Source organism: Castanea sativa, chromosome 1 (genome assembly GCF_040712315.1).
Source record: "Castanea sativa cultivar Marrone di Chiusa Pesio chromosome 1, ASM4071231v1".
Lineage (NCBI taxonomy): Eukaryota > Viridiplantae > Streptophyta > Magnoliopsida > Fagales > Fagaceae > Castanea > Castanea sativa.
In genome coordinates, this window is record NC_134013.1 from 64,274,296 (window position 1) to 64,288,721 (window position 14,426).

The following is a 14,426-nucleotide window of genomic DNA, read 5'->3' on the forward strand; positions in this document are numbered from 1 at the left end:
TTTAGACTTGTCAAGAGCTGATAGAAAAGCCCAAGGTCTATTAGAACTAGTGTCTTATTAGTCATTTTTGGTCCCACTTCATGCTCCACATTAAAGCCCAATTGGAAATGCCCAAAATGCCAATCCAATTAGATAATCAGTTAGATACAAAAGGAGAAACATACAGAATTTTAAGTGAGAGACACTATTATGAAATTGTGTGTATGTGTGAGTGAAAGCCACTCTCTCATTCTTCTTTGGAAACTGATTGAGAGACCACGCTTTTAGGGTATAAAGTGGAATTGGAGTGAAGATTAAAAATATTCTCAAGTACTTCTGATCTTTTGTTTTGAATTTCACCGCACTAAGGTACGTTCTCTTGTTCTTGAATTTTAAAATTTACATAGTACATGTTATCAATTGCGAATGAAGTAGATCTGTTAATTTTTTGCTGCATATGTTTTGTATGCGATATAAACATGTATTTTTCTAACAATCATGCCATGCCAATCTAGACAGAAAAAATGGAAATTTTTTATTTTTTCAAAGAGTTGGTAACTCGAATTGTTATTATATATTTGAAATTGAAAAAAGATAATTTTTATTTGAAATCTTCATGTATAGTAAAAGGATATAGGATATATTTTCGGAATATAATTCTTTATTTAAACTCTCTCTAGGAACTATTAGCTTTGATTGTACAACTGCAAATTAGAAATAGAACCTGTACCAAAAAGCCGAAGGATAACTATTAGTATTTTTTTTTTGGGTCAAAAAAAGCTGTAAGTGGGTAACACTGACCAATTTTCTATAATTAAAAAAAAAAAAAAAAAAAAGGTAACATTGATGATTGAACCAAAAAAAACTCTAAAAAAACAGGTTCTTTTTATCTTGTACCTTTTCATTAATCAAAATTATAAAAATAGGATATTTATAAGTGTTTTATATTGTCTCAAAAAACTGGTTTTTGTTTTTATTTTTTCAAAGAGTTGGTAACTCGAATTGTTATTATATATTTGAAATTGAAAAAAGATCATTTTTATTTGAAATCTTCATGTATAGTTAAAGGATATAGGATATATTTTCAGAATATAATTCTTTTTTTAAACTCTCTTTCTCTAGGAACTATTAGCCTTGATTGTACAACTGCAAATTAGAACCTGTACCAACAGGCCGAAGGATAACTATTAGTTTTTTTGTTTTTTTATTTTTTTTTGGTCAAAAAAGCTGTAAGTAGGTAACATTGAACAATTTTCTATAATTTAAAAAAAAAAAGAAAAAAAAGAAGGTAACATTGATGATTGAACCAAATAAAACTCTAAAAAAAAACAGGTTCTTTTTATCTTGTACCTTTTCATTAATCAAAATTATAAAAATAAGATATTTATAAGTGTTTTATATTGTCTCATGCATACTGTCTCTCATGAATAAAATATTGATGAGACTCATACGATGATAATGTTTGTTATAAAAATAAAATATACGATATTTACAACCTAAATTCACCAATAGAAATTGATAAAGGACAGAGATATTTCCTTTATGTATTAAGGGTTAAACGATTATTCTCTATAACACCACTCTAAACGATTGTCTAACAATAATGTAGTGTCCTATTTACAGAGGCATAGTTAATCCAAGGTCTCAATCCTTTTACTAGAAGCAACTTTTTCCAAAGGTTGTAACCTGTTCACGAAGAGTCACAACTTATGTCCTGTCAACACAATTTGAGGACAACGACTCCTTAGGTGAAAATTATTTCCAGCTAATCAATTTTTAAGGGTGTGTTTGGTTGGGGCGAAAACAAAGAGGATAGAAAATAGGGAGAAGAAAATAGGGTGAAAAATGTTGTTTTTCACTATTTGGTTGAAGAAAGAAAATATGAGAGACAGAAAATAGGGGAGAAAGTTTTCCCTCCTGGACCTACTTTTTTTATCCTCCCAAATTAGGAGGAAAATGAGGAGGGAAAAGTAATGAGAAATGCATTTTACACAAATACCCCTATTTTATTACACTCACCTAGCCCTCTCACTTTTTCACTATTATATAATAAGGACATAATAGTCAATTTATATAAACTGCATTTTCCATCATCCCATTTTTCTCTCTAACCAAACAAGAAAGTTTTCCACTCTCTCACTTTTCCACCTCTCCAACCAAACACATATGAGGAAAAACCAAATCTTTTATATCCTTCCACTTTTTCATCCTCCCACTAATTTTTCATCTTTCTATTTTTTCACTCCTCCAACCAAACGGATCTTAATTGTTATTTTGTAGGCAATAATTATTTTCTATTGACAATATTGTTGGGTATTCTCATTAATGTACGAACAGGCCGGGATTGAGGTACTTTTCAAGAATAGTTGATTGCATTCAAAGAACCCATTTTCCAATATAATCTCGGTTATGCTAATTGTTAAAGAAAGATTATCTTCGTATATAAAAGAGTGTTTCAGTCACATGCAATTCTAAGTGTACCTTTTCATTAATCAAACCTACAAAAAGTACGATATTGCAAGTATTCTACATTGAATGTTGATGAAACTCACATGGTAACGTTTTACAAGAACAAAACACACTAGCAGAGATGAATGACAAGGGATAGAGATTTTTGTGCGTTGTTCTTTACAATACCATTCTAATAAATGATTGTTGACAATTGATGGAGAATAAAAACGCACCATCATCTAAAAGGAATAGAGAGACTCGTCCATATAAGCCATCGTCCACAAAATCAAAGATTCTAACTATGCGGGATTGAGCCCCAGGCCCCATGGGCCTTAAGCCCAAGCCTTAGTACGGGCCTAGGCCCCAGGCCCCATGGGCCTTGAACCCATACCTTGCGACACGTGATTTTGGCCCCACTCTCATTTTTGGTCCACGGGCCTCGGTCTGGACGTGCCCAATCTATGCACCCAAAACCGAAATAAGACCTCATTAACTTAAACACCACAGGTAAGTTTCCCCCCCTCTCAATCGTCTTTAACCAGGTTGGGGATATCATTGCCCGGAGGACCCCCGCACCTCGTTACCCAGTAGTGCCTTCGGGCAAATTCTTGAGGGTGGGAACCAATTCCAATGTCATTACCACTTTCCTACCAGAAACCCACCTAAAGCTGAGAGAATTGGACCCCCATTTGCACCAGTAAGGCAAGGTAATCATGGCACCTCCACTTACCTAAGGCTATAAATAGAAGACTGGAAGGAGAAAAAGGGGTTGGCAATTAGAAAGAGAAACACGGAGAGAAGAGAGAGACTACCATAAGAAGAGGAGGAGAAATTAAGAGAAAGGGAGGAGCTCGTAGGGTCCGGAGTGTTTGCATGGGTCTCAAATCGAGGGATCTCCCACAGTAGGAAAACTCAAAGCCCACAAAACAAATAGATTGTGAGCCCAAAAACGTAAACAATATATTTTTGACCCGCACAATTGGCACCGTCTGTGGGAAATTCCTACAAAGCTGCGATTCTGCTAAGATTAGAGTGAGAAAATGTCTGGAGGCCAGTCAGGGAGCTACGCTGAAAGCGGCTCTAGAAGATTATCCTGGGGATCTACCTGGCACGAAAGAAGGCAAAAGAGACGTGAAGATAGGGAGTATGAGCGGGAAGAAGAGCAGTCTGGCCTTGGGGACAGGTCGTATCAAACCCACCAGACAATGTCGGGCACTTCGGAGTGTCGGCACCTCGATGAGCAGGGCGAGGAACTTGAGCGGTTACGAAGGTTGGTGGGAGATTTAGAGTTGGAAGCAAGAGGGAGGCATTAGAGGAGAAGTCGTGGGGAACGCGAGGAAGGGTCGGCAAGTGCGAGAGGTCGATACAAAACCGAGTCTCATCAGTCCGGTCCCCATCGTCACTGGGACCGCTCGCGGTCACGGGAATATGCAGATATGGATTCAACTTCCCCCGAAGAGCGAGGGCCAAGGAATGCCGCAATGGACGCTATGAGTCGAGCCCTACGCTGAACTGCTCGATCGCCATTCTCTGAGGATATTGAGCGAGCCCTAATGCCGAACAAATTTACGCGGTCGCTGTTTAACTCTTATGACGGGAAGACAAACCCAGTAAAGCACGTAAGCCCTTATATACAGATGATGTCATTGCACGCCCATAATGATGCGTTGATGTACAAGGTGTTTCCTTCGGGCCCACCGCATTGAGGTGGTTCAATGGATTAAGGAAGGGTTCGATTCACAATTTCACCGAGTTGATCCAGGAGTTCGGTGTTCGGTTCATGAGCTACAGTTGAGTACCACAGCCAGTAGACGCACTGTTATCAATGAAAATAGGGGCTGGAGAAACCTTCAGAAACTACACTAGCCGATACTGGCAGCTTTACAACGAAATCGGTGGGGGCAACGAGAGAATCGCGGCAAGCACCTCTTGGTTGGGATTGCCCGAGGATTCTGAGTTTCGAGAGTCACTAACGAGGAAGCCTCTCGAGGATATGAGGCAATTGATGAGGCGTATCAAGGAATATAAGCGGTTAGAAGATGACCGGCTTCAAAATAAAGGTAAGGCCCCGGTTGTAGGCAATCGTCGACAAGGTGAGTTTTAGCCGAGGCCTAGGAAGGATTTGAGGATTCAAGAACCGAAAGCTTAGGTAGGATAAGTGAATGTGGCGTTCAAGGAGTCGGTGCACAAGATCATGGATCGAATCAAACATGAGCCATACTTTCGGTGGCCAAACAAGATGAAGTCGACCTGTCGAGAAGAAATCAGAACTTGTATTGTACATACCACAAAGACAAGGGGCACACCACTGAGCAATGTAGAGTGTTAAAGGATCATTTGGGGCTGTTAGTAAAGGCGGGATATTTGAAAGAGTTCGTGGTGGGCCCTAGGAACCAAGAGGCTGGGCAGGATGATCGGCCATGGGGTAATCATCTTCCCCCTCCGCTAGGCGTGATAGAAGTCATTCATGCAGCCTCAAGGGGCACGACTCCCAATATGAAGAATGTGTTGATGGTAGCGCCCGTGGGAAGCTACACGAATGAGCAACCCCTCCAAAAGAGGCCGAGATACACTCGGGAGAGCATAGCCTTTGACGATGATGATCTGAAGGGTACGATTTAACCACATGACGATGCTTTAGTGGTTATGACTCGGATAAGTGGCTTCACAGGAAAAAGAGTGATGATAGACCAAGGGAGTGGTGCCGACATGATGTATCCCAACCTGTTCAGGGGGCTCAGACTAAAGAAGGAAGATTTCTCCAAGTATGATATACCCTTAGTGGGGTTCAACGGCTAGATGGTGATCCTAGAGGGGCAGATTTCCATTCCTGTAAGTATGAAAGGTAAGGAAGTGGTGGTAGCCTTTATAGTGGTCACTTCATATTCTCCGTCCTCAGTGATCCTCGGCAGGCCATGGATTCACGCAATGGGAGCGGTACCGTCCACCCTACGCTTGAAGGTCAAATTTCGCACTAAGCAGGGTATCACTGTAGTACGGAGTGATCAGCAAATTTCCAGGCAATGCTTGGTAGCCACAGTTGGCCAGGAAATCAAGCAAAAAGAATCAATAAAGGAGGCTCCCTTATAGCAATCACAGGAACCCCGAGAAGAAAGGGGGGCTAGTTGTGCCGAGGAATTGGTGAAAGTGAAGATAATGCTGGATTGTGAAAGGAGATTTTTGATAGGAGCAAGTTTGAGGGACGAGGAGAGGGTAGAGTGACTGCTGTTTCTTATACAGAACGTAAACGTATTAGCTTGGAGCCCGTACGAGGTGCCCGTGTTGACCCTGAGTTTATAGTTCATAAACTCAACGTGGACCCTCTGTATCCTCCTAAGAAGCAAAGACCCTAGATATCAGCCAAAGAACATGTTGAAGTCGTCAGACAAGAGATCGGGAGGTTAAAGGAGGCCGGGGCTATAAGGAGACGTTCTTTCCAGAATGGCTTGCAAACACCGTGGTAGTGAAGAAGAAGAAGAATGGCAAGTGGAGGGTTTGTGTTGACTTTACTGATTTGAACCGAATATGTCTGAAAGATCCATATCCTATGCCAAAGATTGATCAACTGGTAGATGCCACTTATGGGCACTCGAGAATGAGCTTTTTAGATGCTTTTCAGGATACCACCAAATTGCCCTCGCTACCGAGGATTAGGAAAAGACGACATTCATTTCTCCTGATGCCAACTACCATTACACTGTGATGCCATTCGAACTCAAGAATGCTGGAGCCACATACCAACGAATGATGAGGAGGATGTTTAGGGAGAAGATTGGACGTACGGTCGATGTATATATTGATGACATGGTGATAAAAAGCAAGCAAGAGGCGCAACATATTGGCGACCTCAAAGAAGTATTTGAAATGCTCCAACGACACTAGCTACGTCTCAACGCTGATAAGTGCGTTTTCGAAGTGGGAGTCGGCAAGTTCCTGGGTTATTTGATCACTAAACGGGGAATAGAAGTTAAACCCGATCAAATTGAAGGCGTGAAATGCCTCAAACCTCCGAGCAGTCCAAAGGAAGTTTAAAAACTGACTGGCATGTTAGCTACCTTTAACCGGTTTATTTCCAAATTCGCTAATTGGTGCCGATCATTTTATCAGCTTTTAAGGAAATGGAAGGGATTCCGATGGGATGAGGAACGTGAAAAGGCTTTTTAGGACCTGAAGGAGTACTTAGGGCAAGCACCAATGTTGACAGCCCCGGAGCCTGGAGAAGATTTATACATGTACCTCTCGATGTCCAAGCATGCTACGAGCGTCGTGCTACTGAGAGATCAAGGTGTGCAATTGCCTATATACTACTTCAGAAAAACCTTGGTCGATGCTGAGACGAGGTATTTGCCGCTGGAAAAGTTGGTATTAGCACTCGTGCACTCTACACGGAAATTGCCCCATTATTTCCAAGCTCACACTGTCTATGTACAGACCAAGTATCCTTTGCAGTCATTGTTGAGGAGATCTTATTTTACAGGGAGAATAGCCAAGTGGGGGACTCAGCTGGGCTCTTTTGACATTAGGTACAGACCTAGAAGCTCGTTGAAGGGTCAAGTTCTTACTGATTTCATCGCGAAATTTTCCCCCAGGGGGGGATTGGAGATGTTCTGCCACATAGAAGTCCTCCCGTGGAAGGTATTTGTGGATGATGCGTCTAACGCTTCAAGGGCTGGGGCTGGAATCGTATTTATCACCCCGAAAGGAATAAAGGTGGAGCACTCTTTTAGGCTGGGCTTTAGAGTCTCTAATAACGAAGCCGAGTATGAAGCCTTGCTGGCAGGGTTAAGAGTCGTCTTAGATTTGGGCGCTAAAGAGGTGGAGATATACTCAGATTCCCGATTGGTGGTTAATCAGGTACAGGGGAGCTTTGAGGCCAAAGATCCCCGGATGATTGAATATTTACAGTTGGTAAAGCAGACTATAGTTCGTTTCTTAAGTGTGAGAGTGGACCAAGTGGCCAGAGGGCAAAACCAGCATGCCGACTCATTGGCCATATTAGCATCATCGATAGCTGATGCGGTGCCCCGATCAATCAGGGTGGAATTGGTGTCTGAACCGAGTATTAAGACAGGAACAGGAGTTTCAAGATCATCACCGCCGGGCAATGCTGGATGGATCTTATCGTTGACTTTTTAGCTGAGGACTGTTTACCAGGTGATGAAAAGGAAGCGGCTAGGGTGCGCCGGGACTCTACTTGATACTAGTTATCTGTTGATCAAAAGCTATACAGAAGGTCATTTGAGGGGCCATACCTACAATGTCTACACCCTAGCAAAATTGAAAAACTCCTGGCCGAGCTACACAAGAGGGTGTGCGACAGTCATGTTGGGGGACGTTCATTGGCCCACCGAGTGATGACTCAGGGATTTTAGTGGCCGCAAATGCGAAAAGATGCCATTGAGTATGCACAGAAGTGTGAGCGATGTCAAAAGCACACCCTGCTGATCCACCAACATGCTAGGAATTTGAACCCTGTTAGTAGCCTATGACCCTTTGCCCAGTGGGGGCTAGACATAGTTGGTCCTTTCCCTCGGGCAACAGGCAACCGAAGATTCATATTGGTGGCCATGGATTACTTTATGAAGTGGGCAGAAGCGGAGGCACTGGCAAATATCTGGGATGTGGATGTCAAGAAATTTGTATAGAGGAACATTGTAACGAGATTTGGGGTACCAAAGTCCCTTGTGTTAGACAATGGGTTGCAATTCGATAGCAAAGCTTTCTGCAAATTTTGTGGCGATCTCAGCATCAAAAACTGGTACTCTACCTCGGCATACCCACAAAGTAATGGTCAAGCTGAGGCCACCAACAAAGCCATCGTGGACAGCTTGAAGAAAAGGCTAGAGGACGCTAAGGGAAAGTGGGCCGAGGAATTGCCCAACGTTTTGTGGGCGTATCGACCACCCCGAGAAGGTCCACGGGAGAGACTCCATTTTCTCTGACATTTGGAGCGGAAGCAGTCATACCAAGTGAGATAAACTTATGTAGCGCTTGGTTTCAGGATTCACTCTAGCCGAGAATGCAGAATTAATGTTCAGACAGCTAAACTTGTTGGAAGAGCACCGCGAGGCGGCAACCATTCGACTGGCAGAATATCAGTAGAAGCTCGCCCAAAGCATGAGGAGAAGGGAGTTTACCGCTAGAGATCTAGTGCTTCGAAGGGTAGTGGGGAACAACTGAGAAGTTAATGCAGGGAAGTTAGCCCTGACCTGGGAAGGTCCATACAGAGTGACTGTTATCACTGGTGTAGGAGCATACTATTTGGAAGACTTAGTTGAAAGGCCACTTCCCTGGCCGTGGAATGCTCACAATTTGAAGAAATTTTATCACTAATCACTAGTACACAAGTTTGCAGCTTGAACATAATGTTTTTATTTGCATATTATTAATATTAATGTAATGTTTGTTTATCCAAGCTAGCGTGTCTGTACTTACGACCCTGTCGTCAGTTAATTCATTTTTCCCGTCTAACGAAAGCGCGGAAAACTAACAACAATTTTTATTCTAAGGACAAAAGCCTGTCCCCGGTCCGATTCCCATAACCAGGTAGGTGGAAACCTTATCTCTATATCTAAGGACAGAAACCTGTTCCCGGTTCGGTAATCACCACCGGGTAGGCGGAAACCTAATCTTAAGTTTTATCTAAGGACAGAAACCTGTTCCCGGTTCGATAATCATCACTGGGCAGGCAGAAACCTAATCTTAAGTTTTGTCTAAAGACAGAAACCTGTTCCCGGTTCGATAATCATCACCGGGCAAGCAGAAACCTAATCTTAAATTTTATCTATGGACGGAAACCTATTCTCGGTTCGATCCCCATTACCGAGCAGGCAGAAACCTAATCTTAAATTTTATCTAAGGATAGAAACCTATTCCCAATTCGATGCTCATCACTGAGCAGGCAGAAGCCTAATCTTAAATTTTTATCTAAGGATAGAAACCTGTTCCCGGTTCGATGTTCATCACCGAGCAGGTGGAAACCTAATCACCGTAGCCTTTTTCTTAGCTCAATCTTAATCACCGATCAAGTGGGCGCATAACATCAGACCTAAGGACAGAAATTTGCTCCTCAGCTTAACCTAATCACCAAGTTGGTAGAAGCCTTACGCAAGTTATTCTTAGGACATTTGAAAGCAAAGTAAACTCCGATTTGAATAACCAGCCATTACAGGTGAAAAAGTAAGGTATGATGCTTCAGGTGATAACCACGATTGTTTACAAATTCAGCAAAAGTTTGTAGACAATAAAATAAAATCCAGTCTTGGGGTGACTGACGAGTTAGAACAAAATTAAACCATTGTTTAGTCACCATAGCCCGGTGACAATAGGCGAGCCATCTAAAAGTATATATGCAGTAAAATAAAATAAAAAAAGAAGAGAAAAAGCAGGAATAACTAAAAATTTTCACGGTTGGACGGTCAGGTTAATCTCACCAGCAGCTGGCTGAGCAGTGGGGAGGGGCAGAACTGGCGTATTCTTGGTAGGTTGGGCTTCCGGAGTGCTAGTGACTTCTAGATCAATAGCCTCCATGTGAGAATCGATTTCCCACACTAAATCCCTCATACTGGGAATGTCATCATCACTAGCAGCAACAGGTTTCTGAATGGGTGAAGGCTCGGGAAAAGGAATCTGCTTAAGGTTCCTCAATGAAGAGTCGTCGGGCACCCCCATGGCTTGGAGAGTAGCCATCCAGCCCTCCTAGAAACCGAGCTCCTTGCTTCATAAACGACCGGCTCGGCAGAGTTCTCAGCATTCGTGAAGTCAGCATTGTACCACTTATCTTCACATGCTTCCAGGGACGCTTTCAAGTATGCTATCTTGTCTACTTGGGATAGGCTGAGACTCTCTGCTTGCGCCAACTTGTGCTCGGTACTGCCCAATTTCTCCTCCAAATCAGCCCGCTTCTGCTCTACCAAAGCCTCAGCTTTCTCAAAATCCGTAACCTTCTTCTCGGCAGAAACTGCGGCTTTGCCCTTCTCATTTGCAGTCGCCGCCACGACTCCCTTCAGTGCCTTCTCCCGATCGGCATCCTCAGCCATCTCCTTTAATCGTTCATTCATAATATGAGTCAATCATGCAACCTAAGAACATAGAAACATTCGGGTAGATGGGTTAGGTAAAAGTGCAAGTTGCCCGAGCAAAAAAAAAAAGGTATATATATGTATGAATAATAATAACAATAAACAAAAAGTGGGGAGAGAAAGAAAGAAAACGGATAAGGAAAGTTATCATTATGACGTGCCATTACAGCTGAGAAGTTAAGGACTTGTTAGCAGCCTCCCCATAGAAGCCAACGTCCTCGAGCAGGAGAAGGCCCTGGGTCAGGCTTTGGGCAACCCAGCCTCCTCGCCTTGGGCCCAAATCCTAATGCTGGCCGTGGCAAGAATAGGCTCGCTCCCTAGCTTAAAGATGGGCTGCCAGCTTGCAGCTTAACGGGAGGAGGACGCCACATTTGACCCTAACTGAGTGGCCGGCTGTACGGCACTACGGGCTCCCGTATGACTATTCCCCCCGTTGGCTGGGTTGGAGGAGTTCTTGGTGGAGCGTCTCCCAGGCCTATGGATGGTTGCTCGGTTGTCTGCTGCCTTTTTCAAGAATGGGGGGAGGTGTTTGACTTACTAGAGGTGGCTGCTGTTGCCTCGATGGGCTGACGCTGGGCATGAAGTGAGATAGACCAATTTTCTGCCTAGTCACCATCTCGTTACCTCTTGATCAGTCTCCGCTTCGGAGGAATTCACGGATTTAGCTGTTGCCGGTTCGACTGTTTAGACCGAGGCTTCTGGCTCCCCAACAGAAATGTGAGCTCTAAGGCTTAGGGACACCCGCTCAGTCGATTCATCTCTTACCGGAGTTAGATCCTCTGTTGTGGTGTACTAGGGGCCGAGATCTCGTGCTTCACCAACCGTTAAGGAAGGAGGAAGGAAATTGGCGTGTCGAACGTCAATGTATGATAGCAGTGGGCTATCTAGCAACAGAGCCGGCCTAAGAGGATGCCATGTAGTATATCAAGGATCGCAGCCGAAGATAAGGTGCGACGCCCAGAGCTGCTCGTTAATGTGCACGAATATCTTGGACCTGAGCACGAAGTTCAAATCCCTCACGTGCACCACTATGAGGTCTTTCATAAACCTTCCACTTTCTGCATTGGGACCACACAAAAAATGGTTAGCCGCTATGTGGGTGAAATAATCATAAGTGCAATTAACAATTAAAAATTGTCTGATATCGACCAACATCACGTCGTGAAAAGCGGGCAAGGTAGCTCATCGGCAAGCCAGTTGCCACGCACCCAAACAAACTCTCTTACCAAGTTTCCATTGGAGTCTGGCAGGCATGATATAAGCCAAACCCACATATCTCTAGGCTTTGAATAATAATCACTTGTAATTTTGCCACACAATTTATAAATAAAGTTAATGTTATGATGGTTCAATTGCAACCCGAACATTTGATTAAGTCGATTGACGCAACTAACGACTCTATAAAAATGGGGGGGTAGTTGGTTGGGGTATAGGCCATAGAACCTAAGGGTACTTATGATAAGAGGGTCCACGGGAAATCTAACACCACCCTCGAGTATGGACATCAATGGAAAGAACGCGACGTTCGAACCAGATGCCCTCTCAAGAGCGATGTTGCCCTCATGACAGTAGGCAATGTCGACATCCCCTAGGACGCCATAGGCCTCTCTAAAATTGGCCAAGGCAGCCCCAGGAGTAAGGAGATGAGAAAATCCCATTTTTAAACTATGGAACGAAGAAAAATTGAAAGGGATAAAAGGTAAAGAAAACTTACTTTGGGCTCTAGAGAGTGATGAACTGGAGTGGAGTGTATATGCACAAGAGGAGGATGCTTGGCAGAGAAGAGATTGAAAGAGAAAGGATGCAAAAGATGAAATGGGGAACCAAGAAAGGCTATACATAGAGGTTAAGGCATTTAATGAGGCAGGAGGTGGGAAAAACTCCTCCTAACCCTTTTTGGTAACCTCCCCTACACGTGCGAACACAGTTTACAAACCGTCAGGTTATAAATATTGATGTGATAGCTTGGCATAACGCTACTTTCAAGAAGACTTTGATAATTACCATGTTCGCGTAACAAATGATGCTCAGGGTTCTCGGGAGACCATCATCACCACTTAGATCACCCTTGATTCATTCTTGGTATTCTGGCACGAATCAAGGGGGAGCTATTGTACAGGACTGAGCCCCAAGCCCCATGGGCCTTGAGCCCAAACCTCAGTACGGACCTAGGCCCCAGGCCCCATAGGCCGTACAAGCCTAGGTTCCAAGCCCCATGGGCCTCGAACCCAAACCTTGTGATGCGTTATTTTAGCCCTACCCCCATTTTTGGTCCATGGACCTCGGTCCGGATGTCCCGGGCCCAATTTGTGCACCCAAAACTGAAATAGAACCTCACTAACTTAAACACCACAGGCAAGTTTCCCCCCCTCTCAATCGTCTTTGACCTGGTCGGGGATATCATTGCCCGAAGGACCCCTATACCTCGTTACCCAGTAGTGCCTTTGGGAACATTGCTGCCAAGCAAATTCATGAGGGTGGGAACCAGTTCCAATGCCACTACCACTTTCCTACCATAAACCCACCTAAAGCTGAGAGAATTGAACCCCCATTTGCACTAGTAAGGCAAGGTAATCATGGCACCTTCACTTACCTAAGACTTTAAATAGAAGAGTGGAAAGAGAAATGGGGATTGGCAATTGGAAAGAGAAACACGGAGAGAAGAGAGAGACTATCATAAGAAGTGGAGGAGAAATTAAGAGAAAGGGAGGAGCTCGTAGGTTCCTGAGTGTTTGCATGGGTCTCAAAGCGAGGGATCGCCCACAGTAGGAAAACTCAAAGCCCACAAAACAAATAGATTATGAGCCCAAAAACGTAAACAATATATTTTTGGCCCGCACACTAACACTTAGTAATTTTTAGCCACTTTCGCCAAATTCATTATACAAATTCACTATTACAAAATGTGAGATTAAGTACTGTAGAGTTTTTTTTAGACCCCTTAAACCACAATTGGATTAAACTAGTTAACAAGCCAAATTATTACCTAGTCCAAATTCCAGATCTAGGTTAACACAATCATATAATCATATTAATGCAAAGTGCGGAATATAGAAAACACAAAGATATGATGACTTAGGAAAACCAGACCGGTAAAAAACCTGGGGAGGATTTAACCTACCTATCCTCAAGGTAAACTGAATCCACTATGAAAGAATCGAAGTTGTACAATAGCGACTTAGACCACTAACATCCTATTGCTACCCACCAGTAGAACTTACTGACACGACCACGTGCAAGCTCCGAGACCACAGACTTCTTCTTTCTTGGATTCTCCAGCAAGTACAAGCACCCCCGCTTGTGTATCTTTAAGCTCTTATGGCAGCAACTAAATGATCATCAAGCTCTCGAAGAAATCTCCTTCTTGATAATCCCAAGCTTATGTGAAGGCAAGCACCTCTCTGATCTCACAAGAGATTCACACAAACAGCAATATGAGCAATAAAGACTCTAGAGAGGTTTGGGTACAAAACCCTAGATAAAAAGAGGCACACTCTTCTCTCTCTTAGAAGTCTTTAAAAACGTGCTTAGGGTTTTCTTTATATAGTGGGAGAAGTAGATCTGAAACCCTAATCCTTAATGGGCTTGAACTGTTGTTTGGGCCGATTTAAAATTCTGTAAAAAATTCCTGATGCACGATTCTCGATCGGTCGAGTCTATTCTTCGATCAAGATCGAGCCGTGCTGAAATAGAATAGTAATTTCCTGCAACTACTCGATTCCAAACTTACATTAAACCAAACTTTGAGCAAGTCTAAACCTAGACTAAATGTTTTGATCATGGTTTGCCAACACAAAACACATTGAAGTTCTAATACATTTGTCCCTAAGGTCTTAGAACCTAACAATCTCCCCCTTTGGCAATCCGTGACAAAACACATCACAAACATGAAATGCTCAAAGTTACAAAAAGCCC

General features: G+C 43.2%; 1 protein-coding gene across 1 annotated transcript; it reads left to right on the plus strand.

Moving 5' to 3' along the window:
- The first annotated feature begins 6,624 nt into the window (after positions 1 to 6,624).
- LOC142632169 (uncharacterized) lies at positions 6,625 to 7,566 on the plus strand. The gene has a single exon (XM_075806584.1). The coding sequence runs from the start codon at positions 6,625 to 6,627 to the stop codon at positions 7,564 to 7,566; it is 942 nt and encodes a 313-aa protein (XP_075662699.1).
- The last annotated feature ends 6,860 nt before the right edge of the window (positions 7,567 to 14,426 follow it).